Source organism: Poecilia latipinna, unplaced genomic scaffold (assembly GCF_001443285.1).
Source record: "Poecilia latipinna isolate Pla-1442-1.1 unplaced genomic scaffold, P_latipinna-1.0 Scaffold229, whole genome shotgun sequence".
NCBI lineage: Eukaryota > Metazoa > Chordata > Actinopteri > Cyprinodontiformes > Poeciliidae > Poecilia > Poecilia latipinna.
Window position 1 is genome coordinate 238,016 of NW_015112845.1, and position 16,201 is coordinate 254,216.

The 16,201-nt window shown below is 40.3% G+C and overlaps 1 protein-coding gene across 8 annotated transcripts in view; it reads left to right on the forward strand.

Moving 5' to 3' along the window:
- Positions 1–16,201, forward strand: part of tnca (tenascin Ca) — a 67,787-nt gene that overhangs the window by 44,862 nt on the left and 6,724 nt on the right. For 3 of the 8 annotated variants that reach the window (XM_015032046.1, XM_015032045.1, XM_015032047.1), the window contains 12 exons: positions 1,323–1,748; positions 4,684–4,959; positions 6,367–6,639; positions 7,911–8,186; positions 8,269–8,541; positions 9,875–10,189; positions 12,075–12,347; positions 12,569–12,691; positions 13,932–14,075; positions 14,174–14,293; positions 14,390–14,533; positions 14,607–14,737. In XM_015032046.1, the coding sequence (XP_014887532.1) occupies positions 1,323–1,748; positions 4,684–4,959; positions 6,367–6,639; positions 7,911–8,186; positions 8,269–8,541; positions 9,875–10,189; positions 12,075–12,347; positions 12,569–12,691; positions 13,932–14,075; positions 14,174–14,293; positions 14,390–14,533; positions 14,607–14,737 (2,774 nt within the window). The remainder of the gene's footprint in view (positions 1–1,322; positions 1,749–4,683; positions 4,960–6,366; positions 6,640–7,910; positions 8,187–8,268; positions 8,542–9,874; positions 10,190–12,074; positions 12,348–12,568; positions 12,692–13,931; positions 14,076–14,173; positions 14,294–14,389; positions 14,534–14,606; positions 14,738–16,201) is intronic. The other 5 variants (XM_015032049.1, XM_015032050.1, XM_015032048.1 and 2 more) reach the window with 4 other exon arrangements.

The following is a 16,201-nucleotide window of genomic DNA, read 5'->3' on the forward strand; positions in this document are numbered from 1 at the left end:
GACCAACATGTTGGTGGGTACAAATGACTGCATTGTTGGTTTAAAAAGTCTGGCAGACATGTTAAAGGAGATACTCTAGATTCATAATTATTATATCAAATTCTATTGATGGAATTACTTTTAACCACTAATATTGCTCATATTAATAAAAACTCAACAATATAAAGACACCTCACTTGATGATTTTTCTAGCAGTTTACTTGCAAAATATGTATTTGTAAAAAAAATAAAAATAAATAAATCTTTGGGGTCCCAAAAGCTGGTTTAAAAATAATTGCCATTAGAGACAGTATTATGTAAAATCAACTTTTCTGAGCTTGACATTGTGTTATAATGATTGTCGGAGCAGCGGTTTCCACACTTCCCAGCCTCCGCCTCACAGAGCGCAACTCTTTCATTGAGCTCCTCAGACTAGCCAGCAGCAATTAGCAGACAACCGGTGGAGCTAAACATCTGCAGAGCTCATTATAGGAACTACTTCTCAGTGCAACATTAGTAAAAACATTGCTAAAGAGTTAATAGAGGAGCTTTCTGAAGTTCCTGAAGGCGGAACTTCAGAAAGAGCAGGAGTTTCTTAAAGAGATAGAGGCCCAATTTCAAAGCTTTAAATTACAAAGTCAAATGTCTCTTAAATTATGGGATATACATGTATGTATATGTATGTATGTATGTATGTATGTATGTATGGTTATATGTAGCATATTTTAAACAACTGAAGTTAACATAGCTACTTGATTGTGATATAAAATGGCTCTATGTGCCTGGATAATACACAGTACTGCCCCTTTTATTTTTATTTTTTACACAAACTATGTTGATCTTCATTAAATCCCACCGACGAACACTGAGGTTTGAGACTGGAATGTAAAAAATGTGAAAGGGTTCAGGGGTGTGTGAATACTTTTCCAGTTTACTATTCTTCCTGCTACTTGATTCACTTCTTTACTTCCATCCCCACAATCTAATAAATCTCTTGCAGTCAGAAGAAAAGACGGCAAATGTCACTCACAAGTCCATCCGTCCGACTGACTCTTTAGTTTTGGTTTAGAGCGGCAGGAAGCCGAGCGGCTGTGCATGGCTTTGCTAGTTGAAGAGAGCTGCGTACTTCCACTGCGGTGGGCTACTCAGCTCCTTCAAGAAGTTAATGGCTCCCAGTCAAGTGTCATTAACGGCTTAGATTGAGCTTGGAGAAAAGTCTGTGCAGAATTGTTTATTTAAGCTCTTATTGTTTTGTTTGTTTGATTTTTCCTCCAAGGTTTTTTTCAGTTATCAACAAACTTAGCAGGAAATTCACAAATTTAACCAGCTTTTATCCACTGTAGCACCCCCAGACGTTCTCGCGCTGAGCATCAAAGAAGCCCCGACGGCCCCAGAGCCCGCCAAGGAGGAAGAGAACCTTGAACGTGTCGACAAGGTTCACAGTGAATCACCCTCAGAAAATGATGCGATGGTCTCTGGGGCTGAGATTGAAAGCTCAGGCATGGAGCTGATAAGTGGCCTCGCGGTCAACGTTACCGCCACGAGCGTGAGCCTGACGTGGTCGGCGCCCGACGACGCGTTCGACAGCTTTTTGGTGGAGATGGTTGCCGTGTCAGCTGCAGCGACGCAGCCTCAAGCGAACGAATTGCCCGGGAGTTTTAGGAAGGCCGAAATTGAGGGGCTGTTGCCCTCGACGATGTATGAAATAACACTGCAAGGGCTGATGGAAGGGAGGCGATCTGTACCGCTCAGAGTTTTTACTGCAACAGGTACACCGAGCAAAATGTCTCTTGCCACCGTCATCATCCCAACCCCATCATCCTCATCTCATTGTTTGTCTGTCATGTAAGAGGCTCATGCTGGGTGAACGGCTGCTTTCCTGCCACAGATGGTTCATGTTTTTGTTTTACAGGTTTTCTTTGCCTTACCTCTGAATAGATACTGACCAGCAAAGGGAACAAAAAAATTGGAAGGTTTTGGATCAAGTCCAAAACGTTTTGGGAAATAAATGCCAAAATTGCCCGGAAATACACTGGAAATTTACACACACAAAAAGAAATAAAAACAACTATAATTTAAATCATAATGTCCAAAACACACTTTTTTAAATTTCACAAATTATTTTTTTGTGGTTATGAAGCTTAAATTTTAGGCAACGTCTTACCTACATATGGAGAGGAAACTGATCTGAATAGTTGGAAAACATGGAGAATGGGAAATAGTTACATAAATTAGTATTATCTTTCTACCAATTTATTTTCTAATAATTTATTTCAACATTATTTTCAAAATAAAAAAAATAGGATTCAGTGAAGTTACACATTTGATCAAATGTAACAAAATAAATGAATGTAAATGCTTCAGGCTAACAGCTTTCCGTCTATACGGTTATAAATGTTGCGGGCCCTCATATAAAATTCAGCCAGAATGAAGCTGATCAGAAGCACCACTTATTTCCAAACCCCCAAAAAATCTTACTTTATATCCCCATTATTGTGAAATTTTATTGGTGGTGAATCTCGACAGTACGGCTGACATGAGTTAATCACAGAACCAGCCTGCTGGTTACACATGCTGTTCAGTCTGAATTTGCTGCAGTTCAGGGTTTTTACTAGATATAAAACATTGTTTTGTTTCTACAGTATTAGCTTGAGCTAAATTCGCCCTCTGTCAAAGTATATTTTCTAGAAAACATCAGGCATCCACAAAGTTATACTCTGCTGTCCTGACTTAAATTTCCTTGCCTCGTCTTCATTACAAAAGTTCAGTTTCGGAAGGTCGGACACGCAGATCTGAAGATGTTTAAGTTCTACTTGTGGCAAAGCTAAGATATAATTTGGATGGCAAAGAAGGATTCAAGTAAATGAGGGCAAATTGGAGCGGCAGAAAAGAAAGCATGAGTCCAAGGATTTTAATCCCTCTACTCAGTCCAAAATCTGTGGGTAAAATCCACCAACTGGCTGACTTTCATACAGAAATATAAACGTTTCCCAAAATCCACTGGCACTTGGAAAAAAAACTGATTACTGAAAGAATTTGTTTTTTCCCCCACTAAAAACAGTTCTGGTGCAAAATCAGATCTAGTTCCAGCAGGAACCCAGAATGAACTAATGAATGAAACAATTTGGTTTTCCACAGACCGAGCCACGTCATTGTTCTGTTATTACCAAACTTTATTTCTTTTAGTTTTTCCTCCTCTTGCTGATGTATTTTGAACTTATGTAGATGACATTTAAACTACACTTATATTTAGTCTCATTGTTAATGTTGTTAGTCTGATTTTTTTAGAGTTCAGTATTTTTTATTATTTTTGTCTCAAGTTAAACCTAAAAATAAAAGTAAATTGGATGTTTTAAAGAAACAATGATCTCCTTAAGCCCACACAAATGAGTTCTTCATACTCCTCTTGTCTGCTGCTGCTTTAGGATCTGGTTTAGCACTCAGTGAGTTTGGTGGAAAGAACTGTGAAGGTGTTGCTTTTCCTAATATTTATGGCAAGTTACTTTTTATGTTTAGAACTAGAACAGGTAAAACGATGAACACTTTTTGAATTTTGAACAAATGATTCCCAAAATTGGCTTGAAATTTTTGCTTTTGATTGAGGTGACAAGCTAAGAAACACAAAATAAAAGCTCAAAGATCTGTGTCTAGTTTGTATATTTACAGTAATTTGAAAACATTAGGACATCCTCTTTTGACATAAGAGTATCTAAGATCAAGTTCAGTGGTCCTGAAAAAATTACGGATTCCTTCAAAACAATTAAACCTTTATATATCATACTTATTTATAAAATTATATGACTGTAGAGGAATAACTCTTGACTTTTGAAGACCAAGTGAACACCGTGGTGAGATCCAAAGACATGTCTGAGGCCTTCAGAAAGAAGACTGGAAGCTGAAAGAGTCTTCAAAACAATCTGAACTCACTGATTCCACTGTCCTGCTTTTCTAAACAACAGCCAGCATGCTCAGGTCTAAGCTAATTTCACACTAAGAGTAGACCGAAAGATGCTAAAAGTTTACAAAAAACTTTAAATTGTCCTCATAGGACCTACTTTGGGATCTTCCGTAATGTTCTTTCCGATGATTTGGACACCAGAACACAAGACATGTTTAGCATAAACCTACAATTTCGTGTCTACTGTGAAGCATGGAGGTGGAAATGTCATGGTTTCTGCAGACAGACTTGATCTTCAATCTCCAAAGAATCAACCTTCTTTGAAGATTAGCATCTGTAAATAAAATAAAGTTGAATTAGATCCTGTAACATAACGACCCAAAGCAAACCTGGTGAAACCCACCACGAAACAGAAATTCTTGGGCTGAGTCAAAGCCCTGGTTTTTAGATCCTATAACTTATTTGGTTGCTTGAAATAGGCTGTTCAGACTGGTAGATGGCTACAAGAACCGACTCACTAAAGTTGTTTAAGCTTAACAAGCCAACACTGGCTGTTGGAGTGTCCTAACTTTGGTTAGACTAGTCAATCTTATTAGTATCTTTTGTTCAATATGTAAAACAAGGCCAAATTTTAAGTAAATAACTTTCTTTTTCAAAGATAATGTATGTTCTTTTGAAAAAAAAATATTCAAAGGGTGGTCCTAATTTTTTCACATGACTGTATCTGTCGTATAGTGGAACTTGGAAAAAAAGAATGATCTTTCCTACAACCCAACTGATCCCAGTTTGATTTGTCTGTCTACCAGCGGGGCTGGAGCCAGCGCTAGGGAACCTGGTCCTGTCTGACATTACATGGGACAGCTTCACAGCATCCTGGAGCCCCACAGGGGGAGACTTTGACAGCTTTGTCATTGAGGTAATAAACATGGAGGATCTCGCAGAGAGACAGAACCTCACTCTGTCCGGAGACGCGTCGAGCCTGGTCATCTCCGGATTGAATCCCAATACCAACTACATGGTTGGCTTGTACGGAATGCATCAGGGCTCCTACCTCGAGCCCCTGTACCGTGAAGCCACAACAGGTACCCGCAACTTGCCGCGTTGCAGTTAAAACTTTCCATTACATCATTCCTACTTCAGTCAAGGTTTTTTTTTGTTTGTTTTTTAAAAAAGCACCGAAACGCATAACTCGTTTGTCCAATGCACAATGGAGCGTGAACTCTTGGCTGCATGAACCGAGTCGATCGCAATAACCTGGTTTGTGTTTTTGGTATGACGTTCTGACGCTGTGGCCTCAGTGCATTGAACTGCTGCATCCTAACCAGCATTACCTGTTTCACCCCTCAAGTCACTGTTTCTGTTTCATTGAGGAAAGGGAAGGAGAAGGTTACTGGGAACCGCATCGTCGAGCGGAGCAAACATTTTGTCCTTACTCCCATCCCGACTTCCAAAGTGCATGAAGCCCGTCCTTCTTCCCCCCTACCATCATACTTGCATCGTGGTCAGGTCTGTCGCTGATGTGCTACAGTGATTGCAAAAGCAAAAAACAGTAACTCACTCTCCCCGATCCCCATACCACTCATTTTACCCCATCCGCCCGACTCCGTCACCATTTCAAACCATCCGTCAACCTTCATTCAGTGTGTCGTTGATTAACCTTGAACAATCATTTGCCTAAGAGCTCATGGCATGTGTGAGTATTCATCTCAGCTGAACTCTGAAAGTGAATGAAAGTGAGGTAGTTTTTTTTTTTTTGTTTTTGTTTTTGTCCCGGAACATCAAAAATAAATATCCTCATTTCCTTTTTGAACCACTAGGTGGCAAATGATTAAATCTTCTTTCTGTTATCAAGGTAAAAAAAAAAAAAAAGCTCAAGAGGCTAACCATATTCTGCCACCTTGTTTAACACCGAGTGCATGTTTGCACTAAGTTGTCTACCTGCATCGCTGCATGTAAAATAAAAATATTATCAGTAGGTGAAACATTTGTTCCGCATGTTGCGACAATATGTCCATAACATAAGTGATGTGCTGCATGACAAGTAGAACTCCGCAGGCATGGATCCTTCATTAACCACATTGACAACATTAAAAACAAATACTTTGGTTAGACTTTTACAACAGTAGATTTAAGCAATGTGACCACAAACTTTCTAAAATACTTGTCCTGAAATTAATTGATGCTTGTAAGTATTAATCCTTTTCGAAAGAGCTAGCAGGTGTACTTTGTGTTCAATCCAAGCTGCTATTTAACTACTGGTGCAGGATGTTCAGTTAGTATCTAAGCAGATATATGCATGTGACTTTTACTCAGCTGCTCACACTATCAGGTATTGCTTTTGGTTAATGGTGAGCGTTTTGTACACCTTTTGTTTATATTCTTTTAACAATAAGTAAATGGAAACATTTGCTAATAACACTTGAGATGTGTTTCTGATATATCCGTTTTACAGAATGACTGACATTTCTAACTGTGGTTTCTTTCTTCAGTTGCCACACCAGTGGTTGGCAAAGTGTATGTCTCAAACTTAACGTCCGAAAGCTTTATGATCCACTGGAACAGCACTGAAAGGGAGTTTGATGGTTTTGTTCTGGAGATAATTGACTCAGACTGGCTCATGGAGCTGAAGGAGTACAACATTTCTCAAAATGTATCGGCCCATGATGTCACAGGGCTCAGGCCCAGCACTGATTACATAGCCTACCTCTATGGGACGTACAAGGGATCTCGAACACGACCTGTCAGTATTGTTGCATCAACAGGTATTTGGACTTCAAGTACTTTAAAATGTCACAGAAAGTTAGGAAGTTACCGTATTTTCCGCACTATAAGGCGCATCTAAAAACCTTCAATTTTCTCAAAAGCCGACAGTGCGCCTTGTAATCTGGTGCGCTTTATATATGGACCAATATTGAGCCACAACAGGCCTAGCAACTACGGTAAGCAGCCGCCGACTTCATTTTCGCCCGCAGAAGAAGAAGCGCGCGGTGCATGCTGGGATAGTTGTCAGAACGCTGGTTTGTAATCTATTAATACAATTTGACTGACCTATCTACTTACCGACCGTCTAGAATCAGGTCGTCTGCAGGTCATTTAGCACCACGTTCTCCACAAACATGCTGTGCGCGAACGGAGAAGGGTGACCATCGTCCGGCCACGCTCCGGCCCAGTCGCGGAAGGCTCTCCTCGACGAGAGTCGGACTGTTTTGTTGACATTCACTTTAGTGCAGCTCCATCTAGTGGATGCATAACGAAACTCCAGCCTCTGCTGTAGCGTCTATTCTATGCGTCTTATAATGCAGTGCGCCTTATATATAAAAAAAAGTTTTAAAATAGGTCATTCATTGAAGGTGCGCCTTATAATCCGGTGCACCTTATAGTGCGGAAGATATGGTAGGTTTTTTTGTTTTGTTTTAGTGTCAAAGTGATGACAACTTTTGGAAAAAATCAAGTTTCCTTGACTGTCGTGCGAAAACTAGGTACACCCTTACACAATAACTTTATACTTGATTGATCAATTTTAACTGTGACCACCTTTGATCTACCATTAAAACTGAATAATTTTAGTGAGAGATTAAGAATAGTTTCTGCCCAGCAATCTGGGAAGGGTTGTAAGGCCATTCCTACCAATTTAGTTTGTCGTCTGACAGTGAGAAACAAGGTTTACACCTGAAGATAATTTAAAAGTTGAAAATATGTTCTAGATTTCCTAGTGGAAGTCCCATCAAATACTGAACAAACTAATTTATGTTTCAAAGAGGTGTAAGGCAGTCAAGCAACTCCAAAACTAGCTCTTGCTAATGAACGTTGTCCTACAAGCAACTGAATTACGGTGTATGCTTAGTTTTTTCTTGGGTATATTGCCGATCATGGGAAACTGTGACTGTATTTTCCAAAAGTTGTTTCTATTGTATTTTACTAAGTAGAAATCTGAAGTAGTTGAGTAGGTCTGTAGGCATGAAATTTTAAGAAAGAGACCAGCACAAGCTTGTAAAATCATTGAATGTGTACTATTTTTTTTCCTTCCCTATAGCTGAGGAGCCCGATTTGTCCAATCTAGTTGTTTCCAATGTTACCTCAGACAGATTCTCTCTTTCATGGCGAACGAGAGAGAAGGCCTTTGATACTTTTGTAGTCGAAGTCAGAGAGTCTGCTTTGCCGTCGCAGGCGATGGGGCGCACTCTGCCCGGAGATGTTCGCGCCACGGTAATGGCGGGGCTCAAAGCGAACACGAGCTACGATATAAAGCTTTACGCCAGTAAAGGCGGCAGGCAGAACACACAGCCTCTCCTGGCTGTAGCTACTACAGGTATTCCAGTAACACTGCTCTGTATTGGACGGTATATGTGCTCCGGACAAAGTAACTCAAAACACATTCTTCTCTTGTTCAGAGGACGTCCCGCAGTTGGGGCCGATAGTTTCTTCGTCTGCTAACCCCCATTACCTCAGCTTGTACTGGAACATATTGTCTGGCCACTTTGATGGGTTTGTTGTCCAGGTTAGTGACTCGGAGCAGCAGTCTGACACGCTGGAGTTCAGGCTGCCCGGTGAAGCCCGTAACATTACAATCCCTAACCTGATGGATGACACGGGCTATGATATCGAAGTGTACGGTATTTCTCATGGCCGTCGCACTCCGTCTATGTTCGTCCATGCTGTCACAGGTACTAAGTATTTTACTGATATCCATTACTTTAAGAAATTTTCTAAAGTTTGGTTAAATCCAAAAATGCATTCAGAGCCAAATGGGCATGCATTACCAGCAGCAGTTTATTTCTTCTTATACGTAGATGCTGTCTTTAGGCATCACTTGCTGCCCTCATGAAGGCTGCCACAGCATTGTTGTATAGTTGAGTTAAAAACCATGAACACTTGAGACCCCCTCTATGCATTCATACACACATTGGAAAACATCTTAGCATTACCAAAGAAGCTAATATTTACAGTCTTTTGGGGTACCACCAATCAGATCCAAGAAAGATAAATGGTTCTTCTAGATTGGGTGCTTTGGAGATACCAGTCAATAGCGTGTCATGTAGGATTGCTCCTGGGCTTATCAGCCTCTCAAGCTGCATTTTCTTTCAAATATTTTAGGTATACTCTACAAACAAAAGCAAGGATAGGCAAAGATTTCCACGATTAACTTGTATAGGCAGGGGACCACTGTGATTACTTATGTTTTGTATTTTTACTTCAGACTAAGAATCAAGTGTAGAAACCAAGATGTTCAAAGTTTCTGCTGTAGATTTCATATTTTCAAAACTAAAAGAGCACAATGAACACCGTAGTCATTAGGGCGCATAGTTGCAACTGGACAATCATAAGGTAACTTGACATAAAGTACCTCGTTTCATCAACTTGACGCTCCTCTAAAGGAAAATAGGCCTCTGATAGCCTATGTCATTTTTTGGCAAAAAAGAGGTGGTGATTATTTTTGCCAAAATTACTTTCGGCAAAAACTGACTTGTGCCATTATTTTAGGAAGGTGGTAATATTAAGCTGCAATAGAAAGCAGTCCACACCAAACAAATGCATGAAAGTCGAATACATTTGATTAACAAGAAGCTGAAGACCCACTGATGCATTTGTTTTTAGTCAGTAGTATGCTTAATGGCTTCAGGTTTACAGCGATAGGGCAGCAGTAGAGAGGCATTAAATGATATAAAATAATGTGGTTGTTGAGTTCATTTTCCCCACTTTTGTACTTGGCTTCTTCTAATTATATGTCTAGATTAAAAAGCTTTTTGCATTCCTTTAAAATTAAACAGTATGATGCAGGTCACATTTTATTTTATTGTGTTGTTAACTGATAGATATTGAAAATATTGCACTTTTAATGCATCTTTGACCTTTTTTTTTTAAGATACTTTGGCACACTCTTGAAAGAACTGACTATGTATTTGCTTTTGCAACCACTGCATACATCATACTCCCTAAATGAAATGTCATATCCCCTCCAATCAATCCCCTTCCCCCCACACCCAACTTCCTTCCCAGCTCCTTTACCTAAAGTGGAAAACTTGACCATATCCAACGTAACCCCCTACGGTTTCAGAGCGTCCTGGGAAGTGAGGCAGCAGCCGCCGCCACAGCAGGAGGAGTTATCCCCCTCTGGTGGCGGTTTTAGCCACTTTCATATAGTGGTGACAGACTCAGGCTGGCTGCTGGAGCCTCAGGAGTTCACCGTGCCAGGAGACCAGAGTCACCTGGACATCTGGGGCCTCATCACCGGCATTGGCTATGAGGTCAAGCTAACCGGCGTGTCTGAGTCGGGGCTTCTCTCTCGGCCCCTGACTACAGTGGCTGTGACAGGTACCGCTTACAGTGCGCTGAGAGGCCCTTTGTTTTACTAAACGCTTCTGGGATTTTTTGTTTTGTTTCAGCTGCCATATAAACTTATCTCTCAAGATCCAATTAGGAAGTTTCACTATTGCAACATGATGCATTCATCTTGATCATGATTAAAATCTACGGACTGAAGAATAAATTCCAAGTGCTCACATTTGGTGCTGATGGATTATAGCTAGGTTGTAGGTACAGCTTTAAAGGCAGTAAGAAGAAAAAGGAGCTAAAGACAAAAAAACAAAACAATAATACATAAAAAAATAGAGAACACAAGTTATTGAAACTGTATTTAAGCACTAGTGAACGAGCTTTTCATCAGGTCATCAAATATCTTTCAATTCATTTCATGTCATGCATTCACAATGTTGTAAAGACAAAAGGTCTTTTATCTTTGAACATGGCTGGATTTCTCAATGTCCACAACCCCCGTCTGATGAAGAACTCCCCCTGCCTAGGAGAATAACATCCTGCATATCCTCGGATTTAAACCCCAGTGAAAATGTTTAGGGATGGATGGGAATAAATGTCACCTCCAGACCAATGATGTCCTTCATGAAATCATCTTCACTACATGAAGTAACTATCCCTGGCAGCAGACTACTGGAAACACTTGCATCAACCAAGTTCAAACTAGCTTTCCAAATTTAAAGGGGCAGTAGTGTGTTTTCCAGTCACATGGTGCCATTTCGCAGCACAGTCGAGCCTTCAGTTGTTATAAAAATGCTATATGTCAAAGATGACTCAAAAGAGATTTGACTTCATAATTTAATGCCTTGAAATTGGCCCTCCGTCTCTTTAAGAAACTCCTGCTCTTTCTGAAACTGCCTTCAGGAAATGATCACAACATGGCTCCTCCATTAACCCTTTAACAAAATTTTTTTTTTTTTTTACCAGCGTTTCACTGAGAAGCAGCTCCTACAATGAGCTCAACAGATACACAGTAGCACCAGGTGTTTGCTAATTGTTGCTGGCTAGTCTGAAGCAACACTTCAGGTATGTTTTTGATGAGGGAATAACGTTATATGTAACATAATGTAAAGCTAAAAAAAATATGATTGCTTGTTTTACTTAGTTTCGCTCTATGTTGAAGTCCAACATCCAACCTGGTCACAATCCATTAGTGTGAAATGTGAACGCCTGTAACTCTTTCCCATGTTTGAAGATTTCAATCAGGGATGCACCATGTTTTCTATGGTGAAGTTTCACCTTCAACCTTCTTCTTTTTAACCCCAGCTCTCATTTATAGTGGAACTTTTTCTCCTCTCTTCCTTTATTTCAAGCCTTCTCTCGTTATCCAGCTGCATCGGCATAAAGAAGAGACATGGAACGCCTTCGGGTTTCTTCTTTCCTTCAAAATATGAGCCAGCATATTTGCTTGGTTTCATATTTTGCCATGTGTTTTCCTTCACGTTGTAAATTCACAGATGCTACCTTGCTGTTGACCTCTGCTGCCGTTTTGTAGCTCAGGTCCCAAAGCACTTTTTTTTTTTTTTAAATCTAGGAAAACACTGATAAATCAACAGACTCTCAGAGCATGAATTTGTCTGTTGATTTAAGCCTTTTAAATAAATAGTTTTATAGTCTTTGATGTGCGCTGAATGAATCCAGTTTGCATGGGGGACTCATCTCGACCAACACTCTGACATCAATAAACAACTACAAGAAAATCCTCTCATCATCTTCTTCTTCTTGTATGTGCTTCCTGGGTCGTCTTCGGACTGATTTACACTAACGGATACCTGAGCAGGCTGGATCATAAACCTTCTACTTTCCCTGATATCTGACCTCTTCCACAATGATCACTGTTGCCAAAAACCCATTGCTGCCCGTTCCTGTTTCCTTGTCTAACCAGAGGCAGAGCCGGAAGTGGATCAGCTCTTTGTTTCGGACATCACGGCCGACGGCTTCCGCCTATCATGGACGGCCGACGAAGACCAGTTTGACAGATTTGTGATCAAAATAAGAGACAGTAAAAGATTAGCTCATCCGCAGGAGTACAGCGTCCACGGCAGTGAGCGGACAAAGGTCATAACTGGGCTCATGAGTGGCACTGAGTATGAATTTGAGCTCTACGGCCTCACGTTGGACCAGCGTTCCCAGCCTATAACAGGGGTTGCTCAGACAGGTATATGAAAAAAAAAAAAAAAACACTGCCATGTCACATTTTCAGACTAACTCTCCTTTCTTTCCAAGCGTTCTTTTAGCCCGATGATATGACAATTCCACTAATCATCTTTGATCTTCTGGTTCAGGCCAATCATGTCGCATGGAATTAGGTCTAATGGGTTCTTGACATTTTCCTCTCAGGAATTCACCATCTGCACATTCACTTTTGCACTCTGCTAGGTCTGAGTGCGCCAAGGGGACTGCATTTCACCGAGGTGACGGACTCCACCGCCATAGTTCACTGGTCCATTCCACGTTTTCCGGTGGATAACTACAGGATCACCTACGTGCCCTTTGAAGGAGGTAAAACTGATGTCAGGTGTTGTAGTTTTCTGATGGTTGAAGTTCACTGTGCAGTGGTGGATAGTTGTGTTTTTGTATAAAGGTGCAGCAAAAATCACATAAATTAGCCAGAAGCGGGATACTACAGTAGTTTTTGTCTTGTGCAGAAAGAACTTGAAACTTTATAGATGTTCTGTTTTTGTATTTTTTATATGCAATAAGTTTGACAATTCATATCAGCTTTAGACTCGGTAGCTGTAGAGATACGTGGTTCTTTTGCAGAACAGCATCAGAACCCAACAGTATTCTCCTGAGAGGTGGTTGGGTTAGAGACCAACATTTCTAGCATTTACAGACTTGGTCACATGACTTGTTTGCTGCAGGTTTTCCCAGAGAGATAGTTTATGTTACTTAGTTTTGTATCTTTTTTTGACTCACTGATAGATGCTTTTAATGTTTTTTTTTTAAATTGATTTGTACCATTCAAGTTTTGCTTGACTGGTTCAACACAGATCCAAACCATGATGCTATATGTCATACATTGTATGAAGTTCTTTTATATTGTAAGTTTTGTAGACAACATATTTCTCCTAGAAACATTTTCCGGTAACTGTAAGAGTAGATGCTTTCTTCAAACCAAAGAGTCTTACGATTTACTCATTTTTGATGTAGTTACTGTATGTGTTAGGTCATTTTTTCTCCACGAATAATCAGTACTTAGTACAAAAAGTGATAAATTTTTTTGGTCAGTTATTTCTTTGTTTTATAATGCTTCATGACAATAAATGCTACAGCTTTGGAAAACCTCTTTATCTCACTTTAAATTAAATCATATTTTTAAGAAAAATGCATTGCCAGAGGTAAGTGTGTAGTCAAAGCTGTCTGCCAATGACTTGATCATTTTAGATTTTTTTTTCTTTGTAAATGTTAATGACATTTGGACAGATTGTCATGTAGTTTGATGCAGACATGGTGGTCACCCCCAGATTGTTTGGAATAAATCTTTTAATCCTGTGACATATTATCAGTTTCAGATTAGGATTAGTAAATTGGATCTCATTCAGCATGCCTAATATGCACTATGTGACATGTTTTTGTTTCCAAGAGTTCCTCTTCTAAAGCTTGACCTCTGTAATGTCCAGCTCCAGACTTTTTAAAGTGAACCGCAGCAGACAGTGGTGCTGGAAGTGCAAATAATAAAAGCAGTGTGATCTGTCACCATGGCACCGCCGTTTGTTTGTTTGTTCCCTCTCTTTCCCAGGAAGCCCATTGATCGTGACGGCGGACGGCGGCGTGTCTGAGACGGTGCTGATCAATATGTTTCCCGGAAAGACGTACCAGGTGACGGTGAGTTCCCTGAAGGGCCTGGAGGAGAGCGAGCCCAGCACCGGCACGGTTACCACAGGTTGGATTTCCTCTTTTCCTAGAATTTTCCCATCTTGTCGTCGAGACGTTAGTAAATAAAAAAAGCATGTTTTTCTTGTGTGTGTGTGTGTCCTCCAGCTTTGGACAGTCCACGAGGTCTGACTGTCATCAACATCACGGACACGTCGGCTCTGCTGCTGTGGCAGCCGTCCGTAGCCACTGTCGACGGCTACGTCATCACCTACAGCACCGACGCAGGTGATTTTCTCACTCAGAAGTCAACTAAAAACCTTCCTGATTGACGCGGCGTTTTGATCTCTTTGATTGGACTGTGCCATTTGGTTTTCGCCCCAGCGTCCCCAGTGGTGGAGCACGTTTCTGGGAACGTAGTGGAGTTCCAGATGAACACCTTGGTTCCAGGATCTCTCTACACGGTTGGGGTTTATGGTATGAAAGAAGCTCAGAGGAGTGCGTCCACTGTTACTAAATTCTCCACAGGTAGGTCAGGCAACACTGAGGAAGAAATATTTCCAGAACAATTATTCTAAACTTTACTGTGTTTCTTTTTTAGACGTGGATCCTCCTCGCGACCTGATGACTGTTAACGTTCAAACTGACAGCGCCACTCTGACATGGCAACCCCCCACCGCTGCCGTCTCTGGCTATGTGCTAACCTTCTTCTCTGCTGACGGTGCAGTCAGAGTATGTACACTTTTGAAATTGCTTACTTTACTGCTTCAGTTCTTTTCCGCTAGAAATTTGCATTGGATGTTTTAGCCAAATGATATGCAGGCATAATTTCAAAAAACAAAGTTTTGTCTGACAAGAATACGTCCGAAGATCAGAATGATTGATCTAGAAGGGATTAGTGTTACTTTTCGTCAGTCATGTTTACCTCCATGCAGAGTTTGGTAGTAACTAGTTACATCTGCTTGGGTACTTCATACTTTTACTTGAGTAAAATAAAGTACCTGTTACTCTTAGTTGAGTAAGATTTCTGGATTCTCTATTCCACTATAAGTACCATCACTTAATAGAAAAGGAGTTTGTTTTAACCAAAATTCACCAGGAACAAACACACACCTGCAGTTTTTGTTACAGTTTCACAAATTTTATATTGAAAGAAACTGACTTAGAAAATCAGATTTTATTATTTTGCAGTTATGTTATTTATATGAATAATTTTCATTTGAGTTCTTAAAAATACCAACATTTCCACATCACTTTCTATTTTCACAAATCTGATGATGTGATTTTTGAACATTAAACGACTGATGTTTTGATCAGATACTCAGTTCTCCATAAGCCTTTTCATCAAAAACTGTTTTACTTGAGTAATTTCTTGGATGACGACCTTTCACTTCTACTCAAGTAAATATATGTTGAAATAGAGGAATTTTTGGGTACTTTTCCCATGTCTACCTATAAGAAAACAAGTGCTATCATCATTACTTTGCGTAAGAAAGGCACCAAATGTGAGAATACCTCTGTAAGTAAGACTGCACCCAAATCAACTAGTTATCAAACCATCCAGGACTTCAACGAGAGACGAGACTATCCAATGTAGTCCAGCAAATTCCAAGATTTGACCAAGCTATTGAGTTCACCCCAGTGGTCAGAAATGTAAGAGAGACACGTCTGGATGATTGCCTGGTATCATTAAGGGCAACAAATGAGCAAATTATTTCCAAGAAAAACACCAAGCAGCTCAGATTGACATTTTGCTGGATTGGACTCCAAAGGGTTGCTTGGGATTTTAGGGAAAAGGACTGTCATGATGAAGAAAAGGCAAGACACTCACCGGTCCTGTGCCAAGCTGACAGTGAAGCCTCTGGAGGCCATTCAAGTGTGGACCAAGAGATTTCACAATTCCCCCAAAAAACACAAACCAAGAATGAATGATGAATGGTGTCAAATCTTCCAAAAGCAACTTTTCCCTATGATTAAGCAGCTGTTGATGAGCAATGCTTTTTCCATCAAGACAAAGGAACATGTCATGAGGCATGACTAAGGGCGCCTTCGCACCAGAGGCGTTTGGACCAACTTAAACAAGCCGGAGTAATCAGATATTCTGCTTCATTTGGGCAGGTCAGACAACTCATCCGACCTCTGGTGTGACACAAAAAGTAAAACTCTGGACCCCGAAAAACACTGGTCTTTGAAAGT